This window comes from Egretta garzetta, unplaced genomic scaffold (genome assembly GCF_000687185.1).
Source record: "Egretta garzetta isolate BGI_Z169 unplaced genomic scaffold, ASM68718v1 scaffold105, whole genome shotgun sequence".
Taxonomy (NCBI): Eukaryota; Metazoa; Chordata; class Aves; order Pelecaniformes; family Ardeidae; genus Egretta; species Egretta garzetta.
In genome coordinates, this window is record NW_009259598.1 from 764,482 (window position 1) to 787,253 (window position 22,772).

The 22,772-nt window shown below is 44.9% G+C and overlaps 1 protein-coding gene across 2 annotated transcripts in view; it reads right to left on the minus strand.

Annotated features, from left to right (window-relative positions):
• The window catches only part of UHRF1BP1 (UHRF1 binding protein 1), a 25,218-nt gene extending 3,746 nt beyond the window's left edge, over positions 1-21,472 (minus strand). The window contains exons 1-19 of one of the 2 annotated variants that reach the window (XM_035893724.1): positions 21,205-21,367; positions 16,380-16,542; positions 13,986-14,024; positions 13,402-13,493; positions 13,018-13,207; positions 12,440-12,580; positions 11,673-11,843; positions 10,392-10,569; positions 9,231-9,317; positions 8,458-8,622; positions 7,990-8,132; positions 7,396-7,537; positions 6,681-6,874; positions 4,346-5,895; positions 3,699-3,895; positions 3,007-3,158; positions 2,751-2,898; positions 1,533-1,804; positions 549-657 (exon numbers count right to left, since the gene is read on the minus strand). In XM_035893724.1, coding sequence (XP_035749617.1) covers positions 549-657; positions 1,533-1,804; positions 2,751-2,898; positions 3,007-3,158; positions 3,699-3,895; positions 4,346-5,895; positions 6,681-6,874; positions 7,396-7,537; positions 7,990-8,132; positions 8,458-8,622; positions 9,231-9,317; positions 10,392-10,569; positions 11,673-11,843; positions 12,440-12,580; positions 13,018-13,207; positions 13,402-13,493; positions 13,986-14,024; positions 16,380-16,542; positions 21,205-21,317 — 4,246 coding nt within the window. In that variant the 5' untranslated portion in view covers positions 21,318-21,367. Of the gene's footprint in view, positions 1-548; positions 658-1,532; positions 1,805-2,750; positions 2,899-3,006; positions 3,159-3,698; positions 3,896-4,345; positions 5,896-6,680; positions 6,875-7,395; positions 7,538-7,989; positions 8,133-8,457; positions 8,623-9,230; positions 9,318-10,391; positions 10,570-11,672; positions 11,844-12,439; positions 12,581-13,017; positions 13,208-13,401; positions 13,494-13,985; positions 14,025-16,379; positions 16,543-21,204 lie in introns of those variants that run through there. The other variant, XM_035893725.1, reaches the window with a different exon arrangement.
• Between the last annotated feature and the right edge of the window lie 1,300 nt (positions 21,473-22,772).

The following is a 22,772-nucleotide window of genomic DNA, read 5'->3' on the forward strand; positions in this document are numbered from 1 at the left end:
GTTAGCAGAAAAAACAGAGTAACTTCCCCCCTCCCCCCCACCCCCTTTTTCTTTTCCCCCTGCTTTTTAAACAGGGGGGGGAATCTGATTCCCATTTTAAAATGGAAAAACTAAAGCAAGGGACAGAGCAGTAACCTGTACTGACTGTGTGAGCTCAAGGAAACATCAGGCACGAATTCAGGCTGCCAGTTTATTGGTTTAGGTATTAACCTGTTCTGCCTGAGGTACCAAATTTTCTGTTGAAACAAAACAACAAAAGCAGCACGAACTAGAGAGGCAGGGATGCATGCATCAAGTAACATGGCAGAGCAGCCAAAGGACCTGGGTACTTGCACTGAAGACCAAAAACTATTTGCCCACTCTGGCAGAAATGACTGCAGAGAACAGAATTAGGAACTGCTCACACACCAGAGCCCATCTTTCCCAGCAGCAACCATCACATTTCAGTTCCAGTCTCCTCCAGCACCAGGCACAGCAGAGCATTCTACATCCAGCACAGCCTGGAGGTGCCAGGGGAGAATAAAATAAATTTCCCCAATGTTGCTGACCTGTTACATAGAACACCCCATCATCTCTGCGCTTCACAAGGATGTGATCTACTGCCAAGGTGATAGGAACAGGGCCAGGGGAGGTAGGGTACACCCGGGGGCTGTCATCCTGGAAAAAAAAAAAAAAAAAAAATAAAGCAGAGAAGAGATTAACTGCTGTGACAGCTCCGGCAACTCTGCAAAGGATTCCCCCTTGCCCCCAGCCTTCACAGGAGTAGCGTTACCAACTGGCAGCACTACCAGAGCCCACCAAGGTCACCCACCATATGGAAAAGCCTGGCTTTATATACAGGGCTGCACGTGAGTCTTAATCAGTGTAGAAAGCACTTCCACAGATCAGAACCAAGTTCTGTCACATCCATAATACAGGTTGAGAAGAGAGGGGCCTATGGCCATCAGCCTGAAGGCTGTTCTCACAGTTGTCATCCTACAAATTCCCGATTCAAGCCCGTAGCCAATATTCCTTCACCAAAAAAAGCCAACATCCCTTAGTCTGGAGATTTTCATGGTACTGTGCAGCAGCACTGGCTCCTGCTTGCCAATGGAGCCAAAGGATTGCTTTCAAAAAGGTTTAATCGAGAACTTCTGACAGTGCCCCCCTCCTAAATAGCAGCCAGCTTTTATATGACGTTTTTCATCTGTAATTCTCTAAAGGTTTACAGAAAAGGTCAAATATTTCCCATTTCAAACAAGCACTTGGAGGAAGAGGTATTTAATTCTTTCCCTTGAGTCTGCAAAGCAGGTCATCAATAAAGCTGGGAAGAGAATCTGAATGGCAGGTTCCCATTTCTCTACAATCTGATCACTCATCAATTCCATTGTGTTACTTGTTCATCCCTAAGGCAGTTTTTACACGTGAAATAAAACAGTATCAGGAAAACAGGACCTCTGCAGAGGCCCACAGCAATCCCACAGCATCCCTTCCCAAGCAGGATCTTGCAAGTGACCTCTGCCCAGGCTACCAACCTGGGGGGAACCTCTCACCTTCAATGTGATTTTGGCATCCACAACTTCTATCTCCATGGGGATCACCTCTGGAATTATTTCATCCTCAAGAAAGGGGCCCAGGTTGGTAAGGAAGGACATGAAGAACTCTGCTGTGTAACTGTGGACCAGCATATGAAGGAAGCCATTCTGAACAGCGAGCGGTGAATGCACAGCAGCATTAGGTCCTACTTCAAGACGTAAGCACACTTCTGGCTGGGTCTTAGTAGCTTCAGGGACTGAAGGCTTCTCTGTACCTGGATCCCCTAGAGCTATAAGCAGAAAGATCTCACTGCAGGAGATGGCATCGGTAATAAGATATAAACTCAAAATAGGTATCTTGAAGAGCCCTTTACTGTCCAGATGAAGGATGGAGTCAAGTTCACAATGACAGCTATCTGAAATCATCCTTCACATGAAATGAATCTGAATTTCAAACGACTGAAAATGAATCTGAAATTCAAAGAGTCCACATCACAGGAACTAACACCAGAACTGGACCATTTAAGCCCCCAGACGCATCCCCCTCTCTCACCAGCTCAGCACACGTTAAAACTAGCCTTCGTTTTCAATACACACGAGCTGACCAAACTCACTCCCCACTCCGCTCTCCAGAGATGATCAGCCTTCCCACCGTCCCCAACACTACCTAATCTTGCATTCCACTTTGCCCCCTCGTGGCCATAGCCAGTACTGTTAAGGGAAGGATCAACAGTCCAAGAACCGCTGCTCATGCTTCGACTCGAAGTTTGGGTTGTAGTTGCTTTTGGTTTCAGGGGGTTTTTTTGGAGTTGGGTTGGGTTTTTTCTTTTTCCGTGGGTTGGTTGTTTTTTTTCTTTTTAATTTGAATTTAGCCCTGGGGAAGTACCCTCGCCCAGAAGCATCATTCTTAGGGCAAGAATAACTTCAGGGTTTCCCTAGATAGCCTTGTTCATTCTTTTAATTAATTTCATGCATCCTAGCAGCAATTAAAAAAAATAATCCCAGTCAATGATTACTAGGCACGGTAGAGCTTGATGGTGTAGGCACTTTGGAAACATCTTTCAAATATCAGATTTGAACCAATGACAAAAAGATTCTTTAGCACTCACATTCCCACACACACAAGTCATATTCAGTCCTAAACATATTAAACGTTAACACTGAAGTACCAGTTAAAATAGAGTATTCCCTGAAGGTGGCTGGTATAAAAGCAGACTCCAAGAGCCAGGGTCTTACCCAGATAGCCACGCAGATATTGCCACATTCCAACATTGTTCAGTTGCTCTGGAACCACATTCATTACTTGTAAAGCAACAGACAAATCATCACCTCGTGCCTCTATTCCACAGTTCACCTCATTCATCTTCAACACAAGGACAGAGACCTGAAAGAGCAAGCAGCAAGCTCACTTATTAAAACAAACATCACTGCATGGTTTGCTTCCAGATTACCTTAGAGACAAAATCACAGTGAAAAGGAACAGAACTCTGACCAGCTGAAGGCTGGGGTCTTCACTCTGTGAAGTCGAGCTGTTTATTTCAGGAGACACTCCACCCTCGTCCTCTGCCATCAGGCTTGTTCTACTGCCTGTGTCACTGTGGACCTGAGGAAGATGCCCTGAGGGAAGAGGGTCCAGGCTGGGTTCTGAAATGGAAGTAACAGCAACAACTCGATTCTGTTTCTTTTTCTGCTTTTAAGAAGTCCTGATCTCAGTATCTGCCTGAGTCTCATGGCCTATCAGCCTATACCATCCTCTGGGGAACTCTCTCCAGCTCCTCAGGTGAATTTAAGCAATATAGAGCGGAAGTGGAAGACATCCACCAAAATGCTCAGTGTCCCCTATTTCCAGCCAGCCCTTACTAAACCCTTCCCAAATGCTACGTACCATCCACCCACCTGCATGCATTTACAATCCTTGCTCTAGTATGGCCAAATGCCTCAGACCACCACTGTGATGGGCAGGGGTCACCCTCCCCACTCATTTATACTCCTCATCTCAAAGAAAAGGCACCTATAAAAGCAGAAAGAGCCATTGCGGGTGATCTACTCATGACCTTCAAAAAGAAGGAATGGCACAAGCGAGTTCCATACGAACACAGCATGACTCAGTTGTCCATGGCAGAAAACTATTCACCGGTGTGAAATAAAAGAGTGGGGGAGAGGATAAAGCCAAGCGCTTGTTACCAGAGTCTGTGAGCATCACAAAGCCGTCACTGCCATCGCTGTCCACAGAGAGCCCATCCTCAGGGCCGCTCCAATCCACAGATGTGGTGTCAAAGGAATGCTGGGATGCTGTCCTCTTCATGGAGAAGAAACGCATTCGGCTGCTGCCACTCCCACTTGGAGTCACTGCTCCCTCTTCTGCTTTGGGCACAGAATCCCTATCAGGAAAAAAAAAAAAGGGGGATAAAGGCAAACAGCTTTGCTTCCAGGTTATAGAGATATTGGGCAGGACTCTGAACACTTGCAAGTCAGACATTGGTGTACTTAGGTGCCCTCTTCAGGAAAAACACCCCCATGCGCCCCCTGCCACTCCCACTTGGAGTCACTGCTCCCTCTTCTGCTTTGGGCACAGAATCCCTATCAGGAAAAAAAAAAAAAAGGGTGATAAAGGCAAACAGCTTTGCTTCCAGGTTATAGAGATATTGGGCAGGACTCTGAACACTTGCAAGTCAGACATTGGTGTACTTAGGTCAGATCTTCATCTCTTGGGCTTGGTCTATCTCTAATCCAAACGATATGGAAAGAAAGGGAACAATCTGCCTAGACCTCCTCGCTTCCCTGCAGCCTTGCTGCTGCTATGGTGAAGCACAGGAGGATGGCCCACTCACTTGGCTGGGGGGAGGGAGAGCATTTTCTGCATGGTGGAGGTCATCTTCTCCCGGCTCAGGCTCAGAGCATCTTTTGTTATAGACATGGCTTCTTTGGTGAGGTCCATAGTCACGTGCAGAGCTTCCTTCGTGGCATCCTTTGTGATATGCAGTGCACTAGACAACTCCACCTCTATGTTCTTCAAAGGGATGAGTTCTGCCTGGCCATTGAGAGTTATGTTTTCTCTCCCCAAGGGCTGCGTATCTGAGGTTGGGGTAGACGGGAGGGTAGGAGGGGTCTGAGGACGGCTGCTGGTCTCTGCTGGTCTTTCTGCAACCAGGGCTTCCACAGCTTCATGTGCTTCCTCTATCAAACCTTTCTCCTCTATGCTCTTACTATGTGGAGCTGTACTCAGAGCTCCATCACTTGCAGATTTTGGGAGTCCCTCCAGTGGTACACTGGTTACACTGGTACCTGTATTTTCAATCCCGCTGTCCTCTGGAACCTCTGAGCTACTGCATACTTCCTTCTCCGAACTGGTCTCCGATTTCAGCTCCTTCTCTTCAGCCACCAGCCCCTCCTTGCTGTCTGAAGGTGAGAGCTCGGACTCAATCAGGCTTGTTGTGTCTGAGTCAAGAGATCTGGGTTCCAAGACAGAGCCTGGTGCGGGGTTCATGAGTAGGGCCACTTCGGCACTGTGGAACACAACTCCTACACAAGCAGACATGGAATCTAAAGGAGACCCAGTCACTTCCTGGGTATCTTGGGCCAACTGCTCCTGTAGTGTTTGCAGAACTTCTTTCATCCTCAGCAGCACCAAGTATTGGTAGTGGTTGAGCCGAACTTTGACATGAACAGATGAGGACACAAGCACATGGATATCAGCAGAGGCTTCCAGCTCTTTATCATCTACTCCACCATCAGTTTCACAGTCAGATTCTCCCAAGACATCCATTGTCTCTGGGACCTTATAGATGTTCTTCAGATCCTGGTCAGTCTTTGATCTTTGACAAACCCCATGTTCTCTGGAAAGGTTCTCATTCTTGGAGTGATTGCTAAAGCTGGCAGAAGGCTTGATTTTCAACTCAGAGGCAGCCAATTCCTGTCGTTTAGATATCTGAGCTTGTCCCCATCTCTTGGGAAGGCAGGCCCAAATGGAAAGGGGAAAAGGGTCAATAAAGCTAAGGGCTCTGCCCTTTGAGCTTTCAGCCCCCTCAAAGTCCAGGGAAAGCTCGGTGAAATTCACGGACCACAGATCTTCAGAGGCAGAGGTTTTGTGGAGTAGCTGGGGGAAGCCTGGATATTTCTGAGGCCTATCATCCACCTCATAGGCATGGCGCAAGAAAAGGGTGTGGAGGAGGCTGAAATTGTCCTGAGACCTTGGGAACTTAGTGTAGCTGGAGTGGAAGAATTCTGAACTGGCAAATTTACGGAAGAGGCTTTGAAGGTCCTGACAGCTGCAGAAGGGAGCGTGGCGGGTGTTGGTGGCAGTCATCTCTGATGTGCAAATGCAGAGTGTCTGTGGACGATCTTGATGGTCAATGACTTTCTTCTCCACAGGGATGTTAAGCTACACAGAGGAGAAAGACATTACAAGTAAAGTGGTGAAAAGGGAAATTAACAGAGGCTTATCCTGGCCATGTACACAGACGGTCAGATGTAAAGTATATAAAGAATGGAGAAGTCTTGGTCTCTACTAAAATCCCAGAAGCTGGACTACACTTTATCCCTATCTGAAAAAAGAAATAAAATTTACAAATCAGGGAAGAGGAATCAGACACCAGGGAATTTAAACTGAGTTTTACTTCAGGTTCTTTTACCGTCCATGGCTTATGTAGCAGCTCAACTTACAACATTCACTTTCATCTTTCCCTGCAAGGGCTCACTATGCTTTCAGGCCTTTAAGCCTCTTAAACTTAAAACAAAAAGTTTTTTTTTCTTTTTCCAGGCCCTTAAGCCTCTTAAACAAAACTGCTAACAAGGGTAATCAATGACAATCACCATAGGATGTCAATGCAGCCGATGTAGGCCCACTGGGAATGGTATGACAGTCCAAGTGGTTTCCAAAGGCCAGAAAACAACTTTAGACTATTTGAACCACCAGTTTCTCCTTGAAATACTTTTTCATAAATACTGACTCACCTGCCTATTCTGGATTAGAGCTCAAGCACCTGTTTTAACACTCACAGAGCAAAACAAAACTAACACAAAAGTGTTAGACAGAAGAAAGGTAGAGAAAGGTGGAGGTTTTGTTTTCTCAGTCTGGACTCCAGCTACGTCCTGGTCTCACATTCCTTCCATGACAGGGAGGGAGTGAACACTGAAGACTGGGAAAGGAAGGAAATTGAATGGTACCTTCAGCCGGAAGCCATCCAGTCGAACATCAACATGCTCATCATGCTTTCCCGAGTCCTCCAGCTTGTAGATGGCTTTGAACTGCTCCAAGCTGCGATAAAGATCCAGACAGAAGAGGTTTATCCAGAGCACACTTGCTGTATCCAGGGTAAGCATGAGGCCATTCAGCTGTACATATAGGTTTGGGCAAGGAACTAGAAAGAAACAGAATCAAGACAGATTAACAATAGCAGAAAAGGCACTTCAAGTGGTCTGCAGCTCAGTGTATACCCTGCACTGACAAACCCAACGCAGAGCGTTCAACACCCACTGGAAGACAGATCTCTTGATTAAAGGGAAAAGCTGGGGCACACCAAAGAAATGAGGCGTTCCAGGTCTCACATCAAGTCAGCTGCAGAGCACTCAGAGCACCCTACAGTCCGACTCCAGTGCTAATCAGTAAGGCAGAACCCCAAGAGCTGGGCAAACAGCAGCTCCTTCAACACGTTCCTGGATACATTATTTTCCAAGCACCATTTTGCCTCCACATTTTGTACCAGGCAATCTCTATCCCCTTTTCCCACAGGCAAAAAAAAAAAAAATATTAGAAAGGCAAGCATCAGAAAACTAAATAAAAACGGACTCCCAGAGAATACATAACAGGGTTAACACACCTAAAGAATTGACTGATGCTTTAAGAAACTTATGAAAGAAGGTGCTAACCTTGGTGTATTACCTGGAAAGTCCTGATTGTCTGGGAAGTAATACTCTGTGAATTCAATATGGATTGCAGAGACCTGATCAGGAAGTTTGAAGAATTTTCTACTACACGAAAGCAAGGTGGAGGGTTTCTTACTTTGTTGACCAGCCGTGGAAACCTGAAAAAAAACAATGGTAAGCACTTGTGCAGAATGTGGATTTGGCAAAATAAAGCGCCCCAGTAACCCTGCAGTCTCCCGTAATCAATCCATCTCATTCACACATCAAACATTCTCTGCTTTCAAGTAAAAATCCTCACCAACTTCTCAAATTCATGAAATCTTTTACCCTGGGCCTGCCTAATGTTTGATGCAAGTTTAGATATGAACAGACACGGAGTGCAGAAACTGTGGTTACGCATGCAGTTTCCTCCGAACATGAAAATTATCATCAGTTCAGACTTGGTTTAAGAGTTTTACATGCCCCATAGCAACACCATTTGGGTTCTCTGGGCAGAGTTTTGACTGTCTTGGATGACATGAGATTTGCATGATTTCTTTGAATCGTATCAGATTAAATTTCTTTTTTAAAAAATGATGTGAACATCTCCAGGCACTGCTCAAATCCCTACCTGGTGAACATCCAAGTCATCCACTCGAACTACCACACAGCTGGATCGAAGCCGGTTCCAGGGAGGGTGCCAGAGCCGTGGCAAACTTGTGGGAGGTACACGGCCTTTCTCTAAGGGACTTTTATGAGGACTCAAGGAAGTATCTGTGGGGATGGAAAAGCAGAACCAGCAGGGCTTTACTCATCTTCTTTGCAGCGAACTTCACCATCAATACCAACATGTATGCGCATACAGTGCAGAATTAACAGCCCCAAAATTAGAAACAGATGGGCATGGCTAGGCAGGACAAAAAAAAAAGTATGATAGCCACTTTCCTTTGCTATTATATTTATGATTTTTAGTGTGCTATGATTTCTGCACCAACAAATCAGCCTGCAAAACTGGGGAGAGGTAACTACAGATATTGCTGGATGGAGACAAATTGCTACTGTCTCCTGCTTTACTACGAGTTTTATAAAATGTCACTACCTGGTTTCCTTTTGAAGGGGGAAAGTGGAGTCCTGGCAAATGCAGGGTCCATTTCTTCATAAAGCTTCTCAATCTTGCTTTGAAATTCACTGACCAGCTTCTTTGCCCACTGTCCCCGTGTTTCCATTGCTTCGCTGTACCTCACCCAATGCTTGCAGGCATCTCCTACATGAAAGCAAACATCCTGGCTTTAAAAATGAGGTTTCTGCATACACACAACCCTCCTGGCACCCCTCAAATGTATGCAAATCTGTATAGCACTCCTCTTTATTGATACCACATCTGGAATATGCAATATGCAGCATACTGAGTGCTTGTGAAACAAGTGCAGGCTTTCACACAACAGAGCTGGTCCTACCAACAAGTATTCCAAATTCAAGTGTTGGGAAGAATGGCAAGGTCACTTTTCCTTGATTCTTCAGTTAACCACAAACAGATTTTCTCCTAGGATACATCCTATAACCCTTCCAAACTGATAAGGCACATGTTAAGAACCAGATCCGGAGCTTAAGCAACTGAAAAGAAATCCAAAGTTTTAACTTTAGGGCTTTATAACAGACAGCAACTTATTCCTCCTCTTGTACTCTGCTCTGCCAGCAACTTGTCAGTCATTCACCAACAAGTAAATTAGATTAACCCTGCCCATGAGGATTTAAATCCCAAGTGCCCTGTGTAGCTTTTCTTCCAGTCCTGCCAGAAGCCATACAGCATCACTGTTCTTCAAATTCTTTTTTATCCCCCTTCTCAAGTTGGGAGGCCACACACTCCCCTACCTGCCCTGTGGAAAGGGTAATAGTCAAAAGCCATCCTCCTGAAGGTCAGCTGCATGGCACCTCCCAGCATCCCATGCTTTAAAGCACCTGTAGAAAACACAACAAAGAAAACCATGATCAGCTCCATAATCCAAGTCCTGATCCAGGAAAATTCAGAACAACGTTGCTTCGATTGTCACCACTGACTGATTGTCACCACGGGTAGTATTAAGGTATCGTCTTTTAGAAAGCTGTATCAGAATCTTGTCCTAGGCAAGGAAAAGGACAACCAAAAGTAACAGTCAAATAATTCATACCATATGAACCAGACCTAGAATCTCAAATACCAAAATGCAAGATCCCATTGTTTCCCAGGCCCCTATCAATTACACTTCCCACTACAGTAACCAGCTCTTCCATTTTGAGCCCTTCCTGGTAGGGCCAGCAAAATAAAGAAAACGAAACTGTGCTAAGATGTTGATAACAGCAGCTCAGGAGACAGCGATACACCGATCTTAAAAAAAAAAAAAAAATCTGGAATAGCAATGGATGCGGGTAGTAGAATTTTTCCTCCCCCTTTTTAAAGGGAAGATGTGTAGAAACAAACAGTACAACCTGGCTTAGAGATGGCCACGCAAAGGGAGGAGGGGAGTACATTTGCCTCAAAAAAAGAGTACTTGGAAGTACATCTCAGTGGGTGGAATCTAGGAGTAAAACACATACAAATTCACAAAGCCTTGCTTGAAAAGAATATGGTACGCAGGGGAATGGCCTGTCAAAGAAGGCAAAGAATCCTTGTAGCTATGCTACTGAGAACATCCTGAACACTTGTCAAAACAAACATTTTCTCACCAAGTGGAACAATCACATTTTATTCCCATGCTCAATACCAGATTGTTCCTAGAGCATGTCTTCTATTGCTTCAACTAGGTCACTGGCAACCACATCCACTGATGGACTTCCCCATATTTGTCCCACAGAGCCAATAAAGATTTTCCAGTAGCTATTCAGACATACAGAACTGATCTCTCCATCAGCCTGAACAACTCCTGTTGGCTCACTGGGAAACAGTAACATAAAAGACGCTTGTTTTCAAGAGGAAAATCCTCCTTCAAGAGAGAAAACTGATGACCAGATTAATGTTTTACTATGCAGCATCCTCCTGATGCTGCTCTCAGTTACCTGACTCTCGACTGTGGCTGTCATCGCAGATGTGCAGATCCAAGCGCGAGATGAGGAGGTGGTACGACGACTCTTTCATGTCATGCTTATCAAAGTACTGACCAATGCTACTTGCATTTGGGCTGACTCCGAACGGCTGAGACCAGGACTGCTGGGTACTTGGGGCAGGTGGTGTGATCTATTAGACAGAAACAAACTTGGTAAGAACTAATAAAAAGAAAAAAAAAAGTTATAATGCAATTAAAAATAACTCATGCAATCTTCCAGACCGCAAGGCATCAATTTATAGAAATTGGATTGGGAGTCCAGAAATCTGGATCCTTTCCTATGTTCTCATGAGCAAAATTCTTTGTCTGTTGATCTGCCTCCTCTGCATCTTAGAATGTGCTTTAAGACTCCTGGATAAAAAGGACTAAGAATTTCTGATCCCCCTTCTATGTAATCTCACTGCACTATGTGTATGACCCTCCTTCCTCAGAGCTTCCACCACCAGCAGCGATATTCCTCTTCCCTCACCCTTGTTTCTGAAAACATCTTTTGTCCCCTACCCTATGTATTTATCCCGTGACATTCATCGAACAATTACTCAGCACAGCATTTTGGAAACAAAAGAAAGCGGTAATGGAAGTTCAAGGTTACTGGCAGACACAGCTGCTTTAAGGTTCTCACACACTGCTAAGCTATATGCAAACCAAAGAACAATTGCAAAAATCAAGAGCTATCTCCAGAGTATTAGGAAGAAAAAAAAAAAGAAACCCGAACAACAAGAGTGAAATTGGATGCCAATGTCTTCCCTTGAGCACCACAGCTCACTATGGTTTTAGGTCATCATTTATTATAGTATATACAGAGTCCCTTCCCCCAGGCCTATGCAGATTGTCATTAGGAGGCAGAAGATTATTTCTAGAACATATTTATTGCTTATTACCATACCAAATCCTCCTGGGACCCTCTGCAACTTTCCATGTGCCAGCCAAATCCAGAAAGCCATGCAACTTAACATCCCTTTTTCCCCACCAGCAAACAGAATCTAGCCTGTGACTACATATGAATATTCTCTAATGCTTATCAGCAATGAATCCAACTCCTTTGGCCACTCCATTACGCCACAATAGCCCAGAATCCACGCTATGCTGACCTGACACCAGGTAAGCCTACTGGCTCCCATCAGGGAGATGCTCTGTGAGCAAGGGCGAGATGCCACACAAGCAGAAACAGTCTCTTTCACCTTGTCTTTTCCTCTTTCCTGGCAGGCCAACATTCAAATCATGACTTACTCACCTGTACAGACTCTGGTGCCAAGCTCTTCCTCTGCTGTGCAGACTTCTCCATGGCTTCACTCAGAGACTCTGCATACTTCATCATTGCTTTCAGCTGAGAGTCTGTCAGCACCCAGAGGAGGTCATCAAGGAGAAACATCAGCTTAGATGCCATCACATTGCAATCTTTGGTCTGAAACAGCAAGAAGGAGTTGGGGACTTTAAGAATTGCAACCATACACATACATTCTTCATAATACACAGAAGCTGTAGCAGAAACAAGAGACACTGCTCTGAAACTCATCTGAGAGAGAAGTTAACTCATCTGGTGGATGTCTGCAGTACCTCCTCCGAGAAGGAAAGTAGTCAAAGCTACCTCCTCTTTGGAGGGCAAACTGCTCACTGGTTTAAAAAACACAAACAAAACCAAAAAAAGATGATGATTTAATTTTTTCTTTTAATCTACGCTTCACCACATCTTCATTGACAACTAAAAATAAGGCTACCAGGCTTTAATCTCCCAGTAAAGAGATGACAGCTCTCCTTGGGATGTTCAAATGGATTTAAAAAACTTGCTCCATACATGTTATCTTCCCCTGGGAAATAAACTGCTTTGACATTTGGTAAGAACACAGCTGTTTCCAACAGAAAACACAGAGCGATGTAGCAGATTGGGCTCAACATTTGTGAAGGAAAAGAACGGTTGCCGAGGAACGTGGGAGGAAATATGCATCATCACTGCACCAGGCAGTGAGACTGTATCCTGCAAAGCATGGAGGAAACTCTCACCCTTCTCTTGAGAGAGATCTGGATCCTCCCTTGGTTGGTAATGAGTCTCAAAGGAGTAGTAACAGGATCCTGATCGCCATTGTCAGTGGCATCTGCTTCTATCCGAAGTGTCTGCCAGGTGAGCTCTTTGAATGTCAAAACCTACCCAGAAGGAGAAAAATAGGAAAATGCTGATATTTTCAACAACTTCAGGGAATAAACTAAATGCTTAAAAGATGTGGAATGAAACAAGGCCACAGAAAGTCATTCAATGCATTTTTCTTCTGTGCTCCCAGTACAAAAACGAAATCATGCCCCAGGTAACATCTAACCCACTCTCTCACACGAGTTTAAAACCAGACAAACCACAGGGGCATTCAAAGCTTCTCCAGCTTCATTCTCTCAGATTAGAAGAGCTCAGAGAAAGCCCTAAATGCAAGCCAGCTCTCAGCCATCCTGTTCCAGCAAGAAGCAGGCAAGCTCCCTACTGTCACTGTATGGGAATTCAGACAACAGCCCAATTGCCCCAGGGCGCTGGGGTAACACGAGGGCCACCCTTCTGAGCACGTTAGGACAGGCAACATACGAGGACCCTTTACCTCTCCTCTCTGCGGATCAGTAATGCGGGTGAGTCGCAAGTCACTCTGTTGCCAGTTTGGGTTGACACTGTAGCCTTGGAGCTGCCATAGCTCAAAAGAAGCATGAAAGGCCTTGGAGTGGATCTTGATGGTGATGGAATTGACAACGATAAACATCCCCTCCACGACTTTTTCAGCAAAGCCATATTCACTGCAAAGAGAAGATCCCTCAAAGTCATCACCTGTTACAATAAAAGGCCCAGTAGGTGTAGATGACAGAGAGACTCCAAGGTTTATCAGCAGTATTAGAACCACTTAAACCTGAGTGCAGAGAGGCCATTGAGAACGATGGCCACCATACCCCAGTAGCATGTCAGAAAGAAAGCACAGGGGTTGGGGTCTGACCTTTGACCTGCAGCAAGAGCAATGGGAGACTGTCCGTTGGGTGGCCGAGGTTCTTCGCATGTTCGCATCTCTACCTCCACTTTGTCCAGGTACTGTAAAGACAGAACATGGGAGTGATAAATAGAAGACCAAGACTCAAACTCAGCCTACCAGCCCTAGGTCTGAGACTCCAGGGCAGGGATAAACAAGCTCTGGAGTCTCTTGCCTCTCCAAGAGCCTCACGTGTTAAAGCTCTCACGCCATCGGTGCCAGGATCCTTGGGTAATCTGAATCCCCAGAATTGGGGGAAAAACAAACACCAAAAACCAGGCACAAGGTTACTCTGGACTTCACTGAGAGCTCAGCCCAGCTCCATCCTGCAATGAAATGTGGGACTCGTGGGAGGTCACTCATTGCCAAACAGGACTATTCTCAGAACTCCCCTTCCCCTATGTGCTAAGGGCCGTGAGGATTTAGGTGAAATGAAAAGTTGAGCACACACTTCACAGTCCCCCAGAGTTTACAGAACTTTCACAGTCTCCCCACAGTTCGCAGAGCTTTTTTCAAGTAAAGGAAGAAAAGGAATGAACAAGAGGAAACATTACCAGGCAGATTGGATGTGTTTTCAGCTTTGTCCACTGGATCTGAAACAATAAAGTTGAGGTTATAAGATTTATCTTCACATTGGGAAGTTTGAGAAATTGCAGGGAATCATTTGAGCCCAAAGTTCTTCTCCTAGAAATGACCACAGTGACAATCCATCCTGTCTCACCAAACCCAGGTCAAACAGGCTCACACAGACAAATGAAAAGACATTCCAGCCGCCAGACCTATAAAGCCAGCTTAGGTTTTGGGTCTCACATAGCATCATGAGTAACGGATACCCTGCAGGTCAAATTCTGATTTTTCATATTCGTTTATGGAGAACGTTCTTATCCTTAAAGAGTTTACAGTCAGTTGCTGCTGTTACTGGAAGTCAGGTAACTCTTTTGAAGACGGTGCACAAACCAGAAAGATCCATTTTATTTTCTTACAGCAACACTTATTCTGCAGTTCTCGTAGGAGGAAGAACAAATGTTTGTTACTAAATTAAGTGGATCTGACTCTAAAAACAGAGCGGATCAGATGAGCAAGACAGGCTCATTTTTATTGTCACTTGGCAGAGTAGAACCATATTTCTTTTATAGCAAGTCTCTTCAATATACTAAAAACTTCTGCACTCATGTAATGCAACTATGGTTAGTACCAACAGAGATTAAACAATCTGGCATTTCATAGCAACTGGAAAAAAAAAAAATCAATTTTTTGCTCTAAAAAGCACAAAGAGGAAGAATTTGTAGAGTCCAGTGTGCAAAAGTGCAACTGTATGTGCATGCACAATTTCAGCAATTATGCATGTAAAAGAGCAACTGTGGGCATAAGGGCTGAGAGCAGAGAGTGCAGCTTTTCACAGAATCACAGAATCACAAGGGTTGGAAGGGACCTCAGGAGATCATCTAGTCCAACCCCCCTGCTAAAGCAGATTCTCCTAGAGCATGCTACACAGGACTTCATCCAGGCGGGCTTTGAATATCTCCAGAGAAGGAGACTCCACAACCTCCCTGGGCAGCCTGTTCCAGTGCTCTGCCACCCTCAGAGTGAAGAAGTTTTTCCTCATATTCAACTGAAACCTCTTATGTTTCAGTTTGCATCCATTGCCCCTAGTCCTGTCGCTGGACACCACTGCAAACAGACTGCTTCCGTCCTCTTGACTTCCGCCCTTAAGATATTTGTATGTGTTGATGAGATCCCCTCTCAGTCTTCTCTTCTCCAGGCTGAACAAGCCCAACTCTCTCAGCCTTTCCTCATAGGGGAGATGCTCCAGTCCCTTTATCATCCTAGTAGCTCTCCTCTGGACTCTTTCTAGGAGTTCCTCGTCTTTCTTGAACTGGGGAGCCCAGAACTGGACACAGAGCTCCAGGTGGGGTCTCACCAGGGCAGAGTAGAGGGGGAGGAGAACCTCCCTCAATCTGCTGGCCACACTCCTCTTAATACACCCCAGGATACCATTGGCCTTCTTGGCAACAAGGGCACATTGCTGGCTCATGGTCAGCTTATTGTCCACCAGGACTCCCAGGTCCCTCTCAGCAGAGCTGCTATCTAGCAGGTCATCCCCCAGCTTGTATTGGTGCATGGGGTTCATGTGCACTATTCACGCGTTTCTTATGAATTGCATTTTCAACAATTAAGACAAGTTAAATTTATTTTTACAATACCTCACAGCATAATTAGGCTGTCAGAGAACTGCACTCCATTTCTCTCTGCTTCCTATTCCTGTTGGAGATCTGTGTTGCTTCTTTAGCATTAAAAAAAAATAATCAGTGGGGATGAAGGAAGACACAGAAAACTCCTCCGCTATCAAAATAGCAGGGAAATGGGAGGGAACAACCAAACAGAAAGGTCTGTAAAATCCTAAGTGACGTGGAAGTGATGAACAGGGAACAATTGTTCACGGTTTCTTCCAATAGCAGTACCAGGAGGTTATCAGCTAAAACTAGTATATGCAGGCTTGACACAGGCAAAAGCAGATGTAGTTAAGCTCTGAGATTCTTTGCCATAGCACACTTTGGATGTTAAATAAGTAAGTGCGTCCTGAAAGCATCTGGGCAAACTCCTGGAAATTCATCAGTGGCTACAAAGACCTCACTGCTGGTTTAAGTCACCTGAAGGTGACGAAGGACCCCAGCACCCTTCTCCTGTGCTTCTCTCAGCATCCTCTACCATCTGCTGCCAACCACTATCGGGGCAGAGCGCTTGGCAAAGGTGGCCTTTGGTGAGGCCTGCTATGGCTACCTCACAGCGTTCAATTAGCAAATCTCACACCTAAAGCACAGGGTTTGAGATGCGTGGGTCGAACCACAACATGATTCTTCATCAGAAGTTCCCAGGTGACAAACAGAAGCTGCCACTGGAAGGCCTCAGCTGCGCCTGGGGACGGGAGCGCAGCCTCCTCTGCTCACCCTGATAGATGCCTTGTTACAGTAGACGCGAGTGATGGCAAGCCAGGTGGGCAGCTCGAGCACATTCTGCAGCACCTCTTCATCCAGCTCCAGGTTGGTCAGCTGCCCCTGCCCTTTCAGCGTGCTCAGGTTGATTTTGTCTGGAGAGAGATTCTTGGTAAACCTACAAGAGAAGAAAGAGGAGACTAAAAACAACCCCCAGCAACACTGCTGAGACTAGAGGCGCCTTTAAGAGAGCTATTTTAAGTATAAGAATCTGCTTGCTGTTTTGTTAAATCCTTTCTGACATTTTTTAAACCCAGGGCATTTGGTTGTTCCAGGAAAAAAAAAAAAAGTCTTTACACTTTGACATTTGAAGGGCTCTTTTTGTTTGTTCGCTTTTTGTTTTAAATCAAATTTGAGAAACTGAAAATTCCTTCTAAAGCACTGGGAACCTGGAAACCAGCAAAATTGCCCTAGGACAAAACCAATGAAAACGAAAGCCAAACTGCAACAGGTCAGCAATTTTACTCCCCCCTCAGAAGTGCCATAGCAGTGGTGAAAAGTTTAATTATCTATATTCTTTTTGAAGTTTTTGGCACAGAAAAAGAAAAGGTTATTAATAAATTACTTCTATGGCTGTCTCTTTAAACACCAGTCACGCAGGCCAGCCTGCTCTTCGGTCAGCAGGTCCAAACATGCAACCTAACCCCCCTCCCCAGTGACCAGCCCAAGCTCCTGTCCTCCTCCTTTTGGCAAGCAGCAGCTGCTGCTCTCTCTGCTTGCAATTCCTCTCCCCAAGGGCTTCTGTTGTTTCCACCTCCCTTGTAGGCAGCCTAGAATCTTCAGATCCCCCATTGTGTCTTGAAGTTTAAATGCAACAGATGAAATAATTTCAGCAGGACTGCTCAAGAGCAGCGTATTGTGAGGCAAATCTGAAACTCCAACTTTATTAAAGCCACCGTGTGCCTTAAGGAACCAGAAGAGCCAGTTTAGAGGGCAGTAGACCACAGAGGCTGTATGTGTGTCAGCAACGCCTCACCAGGACGGCTGTCTCCATCAAACGTTTCTGTGCAAAAGGGGCCACCACCAAGGGAGCGAGGCAGCTTGCACCAGGACACTCCGCAGTCGCAGGGTTCAATGTTGAAGACTTCCTGCCAAACAACTTACTGACTACTGAAGCCAGGGCTTATTCCACACATTCCTCCATGCTAATGCTAATTCTAATTCTGTACAGTGGTCCAGAAAGCGGAAGAGAAAGAAAGACCCAATTGTCAGCGTAAGCAGGATTAGTTGGTCACACGCTGCCATTCTCTCTCCTTTCCCTGCACCAGCAGCGTGGGCTACTTCTCTGTGAAAGGCACAAAGGGCATCTTGAACAAAGTCATTGCTCAAAGAGGGGAGGGGAGGAGAAACCAGAGCAAGACTGCTGGGATGGCAGCTGATGTGGCCACCGTAAGGGCACAAGGTATAGAACAAAACCAGCTGAGACACCAGAGCAGCTGCTGGTCAGGCAGCCCAGGGCTTCCTGGAGGAAAAGCACCTTTCCAAAGCAAACGTTTTGTTAGGAGAAAGTCTGGTGGACGGTGAAGAGCTGCTGATGTCAACCCTACACTACCGATGCAGCAGCTCCTGGAAGAGGAGGGTGGCACAAGCAGCTGTGAGTTTGCCTACTGCTGCTTTTTACCTTGATCCCTGCTACTGCAGAGTCCTCTGCTGCCACAGAAGCCCGAGTCAGACGTTCACTGCATCACGCTGTCACCTCCCTCCCTCCCCTGAGCCAAAGGTACACACTGACAGCTGATTAAAGACCAAGTTTCTAACACACCTGCCAGCATCTCAGGCTGACACATTCACTTTAAACTCGTTACTCACGTTAACCAGGGGCCCTCTTGTTTAAACACACCCAGGAAGGGAGCCAAGTTCAACACTGCTTCTCAGCATCTGTACAATGAAATAACATATTCCAGAGCGTGCTACGGTGGCTGTTGCATGGGAGGGGAGACACAGGGACAGGCTGGGTGTCTGTAAGGTCTATGCTTGTAGCCCTGTTGTGAGCACCTACAGCCTCAGACACAAATTAGACCAAATAACCCCCAGAGGCAATACATGAGCATCCTTGCCTTACATCAGCGAGCCAGCTCTGTTGAAAGCTGTTGTAATCATGTCCACTGGGATTGGATACTAAGAATAAAACAAATACAACCTGAACAGGTAGGTAATAAAAAGCACTTGGCACTGTTAAGCTCACGGGCTGCTGCAGGTAGCGATCAGCTTACAGCCAGGGAGAGGCTGAGGCGCAGAGTAGCTTTCTCACACTTGAAAAGCAAGGATCAAACCCCTGGTGTCTCAAATCCTCATCCCAGGCTAAGCACGCTTAGATGGGGAAGCTGCTTTCAGCTGGTAACGCAGAAGCAAAATATAAGGACGTGTCTCGATCAGGGAATTACTTTTATTTAGTGTGTATGTGTATCAAAACCCAGGAACACAGTGAAAGGACGCTAAAGATGCGAAACAGGACACTGGTGGAAAGCGTGGTATGAAACATGATCTAGCCAAAGCCAAGTAACTATTTGTCATCATCTACAGGGAAAGGCTGCAGAAATCCGGCTGAACAGGTAAGAAAACTACCCCAAGTACTACCAGACTCTACAGAAGAATGCTTTTCATCAGGCATTCTAGATGCACCAAAATGTGCCATTCCACCCCCAATGGAGAGGTTACAGACCCCACCAAGGATGGGACAACAGAAGCTGCAAGTTTAGCAAACAAAAACCCAGAACTGAAACAAATTCTTTAAACCACAGTCAAAATTCCTGAAGCTAAGCCTATTACCAAGTCCCCCACTCTCAGTCTCCTTCCCTGTAAAGGAATCAGAGATCTTTGCATGGAATAATCTTTGAATTTAAGACATTTTGATACAGATAATGCATGTTAGATGAGGCTTACAAGAGGAAAACAGATGAAGTGTGCCTATGAACTCAGGAGTTCACAGATGCTAAATCTTCATTACTTCTTGAAAAGAACTGCTTTGGTCACCGTCACGGGAAAGAAAAAGCAGTGAGAGCAGACAATTTTAGATGTTTGTTGGCAGACTTGCTCCATTCATACTCATCAACAGTAACATTTTTGGCAGCATGGATTGCTGGCTTAGAGAAAAGTGAATGAAAATGGTAGCTATTAGGAAAACTGACAGGGCGGAATATTTGCACTACTTTTTTTTTTTTTTTTCCCCAACTCTAACAGAAGTCACGTAGCGCTAATCCAGTAAACTCAAAGGACAGCACTCCTTTTGAGCTTGCCAGGATTACCATGACAAAAGTCAAACCAGAAAACCTTTTTCTATCTCCTATGGAAATGTCACTGCGGAGTCACAAGGGCATTTTGCATGGGTGTACACTTCCACCAGCATGCATGCATCCACACTAACAGTACCGTGAGCAACATTTTGTCTCTGAAAGCATCTGCCAGCCAGAAGCTGATCTGCTGATCTGCACAACAGCCAAATGGGCCATCACAGCCACCAGCATCGCCACCTTCAAAGCATATAAAAAGAGCTTCCTGCATTCACAACCAAGGCAATGGGAAATACAAGCCAGAAGCTTGCAACAGCTATTGCTAGGGAAATCCTGCTAGGTGAAGCCTCTTACTTAGCCCAGCAGCTTGCGGCAAAGAGTTTTCCCCACAGTCTGTTTCTCACTGTTTCTTTCCACTTTAGATGACATGAGCATTAGGGCTCTTAATCAATGTTCATAAGAAGCAGACAGATACAACCGTTAACGACGCTATCCTAATTTCATAGCAGACTGAAGGTCTCACTCTCTCCCAAGAAGCTAACCACATGCAAATGATTTAAACCTCAACGCCTTCTTGGGATTTGGCCTAAAAGAATGATGCTCTGTACAGAAACCCTCAGCTTTCTTGGGCAGTTTCTGAGATCATGAATTGATTTGCTCTGAAGCCTCATTTCATGTTTTAGATGGAGAAGGCACAGGAGCGTCGCTCAATCATTAGCTTGAATATACATCAAAAAATGATGTCATTACTAAAAGAATGACTGCTCGATTCATCAGCTTGCATATCCAGAGGCCACAAACTCACTGATTGCAAGAGGGAGTTTGGCCAAATCTGATTGCTGGCCCGAAGCCAGGCTATAATCATAAATAATAAATTTATGTTCACATTTGTAGCTGTCTGGCCACACTGTCTCCAACTGAGCAAATACATAGACAGATAATCTCAGGAGAAGACGTCTGAAGTCATAAAACTTCTTTCCAGATCCATCTCTCTCATGACCTTGCTGCCACGTGGTACGGGAGCCCTCCCGTCAGTACCTTCACACGCTCAAACTAGATTTTCTGCCTCAGCTTCTTCTGCAGTTGTTCAGTAATCACTGTCTATTGTACGTAACCACTACCTACAGCTAAACACATCTATTTCTATTAATAACCTTTGTTACTATGGTTATTATATATGAGAACTAATTAGCAATACACCACTGACCTTGACTTTCCTTAATGACAAGCATCATCTATTGGCAGAAGCAATAGAACTGTATGGCTTGCAATACCAGCCGCAGATAGCAGATGGAAAAATACTCAAACCACAAGTAAGCCAGGAAGGGAGTAACTTGTCAGCTGCAATCTGAAAACAGATGAGCAATATTAAGAGCCCCAGAGAAACTGCTGCAGACAAGGTTCATGCCTTCATAAGGGCATGGGAAGTGATGAAGATTTTCTGCTTTAATTTGTAACACAAATACATAATCTAAGCAACTATGGCAGAAGGACAGAAATCAGACATGGAAAAAGAACTATATCCTGGCCAGTGTGGATTTGCTCCTTACCCAAAGTCGTTCCCAGCACCTTGTCCTGTTAGGTTTTGGACAGGCCATTTAATGGGATTTCCACGTTCCTTGGGAAGATCTTCTACAATCCAAAAATCTCTGCGATAGGACATTTCCTCTCATATTAAACCTTCTTATCTTAGGAGCCAAAGAGCCTGTTTACTTGGAAAAAAAAAGGTTCATGACTAGTAAAGAAAAGGTTAGTGACTTCCCAGTACAGGAAAACTTGAAGGAAGTCAGCAGCAGGTACTTTAACTGCGAGATATGTGTCTGAGAATGAACTGAAAAATAACTTTTGAGGAAATAAAACTGGGCAACTGATTGAAACTTCTGTAAAAAGGGAAAAAATAGCTGCCTCGAAGACACTTAGTAAGAAGAAGTAGAAGTCCTTTCAGAAAGAAAAGCTATTTTACTTACTTAAGCTTTTGGTATAACTGTGGAGCAATCTGTCTGGTGAGCATGCACAGGACCAATAAAGATTGAGAGATTTGGAGTTGCAGACAAGGAAGAGAAACACATTGAATTAGCAGAAGACGAGACTAATTTATGCACAGTATTAGAAGGTATCTAGTACTAATCCAGTTGGTATCATACCAACTTAGTACAACGCCATTTAGAATTTAATGGAATCTGATCAATACCAACCTAACCAGTTGTTTACAAGATGGAAAGCACCACAACTTATTATTGAAAATCATCTCTAACTCCAGCTCTACACTGCGTACAGTAGTGGTGTACCCTAGATACACTGCTAGGCAGTAATATTTTCCTTTGTGGACAAAGAGGTCCCAATGTGATAAGCCTGATGACTTCGCCCTACTTAAGTTACACAACAAACTCCGTACACGGTACCATGGAGCCTGGGAACAGCCTTTAGCACTGTAGGCTCCTTATCAGGGTGGATTTAAGTGCACTGATGTGCCTGTATACACATACCACTGCTGGCTTTAAATTACCAGCTTTCTGTTTTGCCAAGCTTCATCTACATTGAACAAAAGGCTGGAGAACTCAACCACCCAAAGCCAAATGCAATTCCACGTGGGCCACAAAACATCTTTACGAGTAATTAGTTGTCTTGGCTTCAAGTTATCTATTGCAATGCAACACAGCTAAGGTAAAAAGACTTAAAAATTTAATTCAAAGTTCAACTTGCGGAGGAAAAAAAAAATAATCAACATTTCCAAACAGATCAGGAACAAGACTGAACTATTACACAAAGCAGAAATGTCAGCTCACTCCTCCCCGAAATCTGCATCCTCACTTACTTAGGCCCCTGAGGACACTTTCTCATTCCCAACAGAAATGACTCTTAAGGACTCTGAATACTGAAATACTGAATACTCTGAAAACTGCCAAGGCTCCAGACTAGGTGCGCTTCTCGTACCACACCCACTGTACTAGGAGACCTGTAAAGCAAACCATACACTAATATGAAAGGAAAAGAGGCCGAGGTTTTGGCAGGGGTTGAACTCCACCTCGCTGAGGAACTGTGATACTATTTCTAGCTCATCGGCTGGAAGCTCAGTAAAGTTTAAATGCCAGCTGCCCTGTCCTCTGAAATCTGGAAG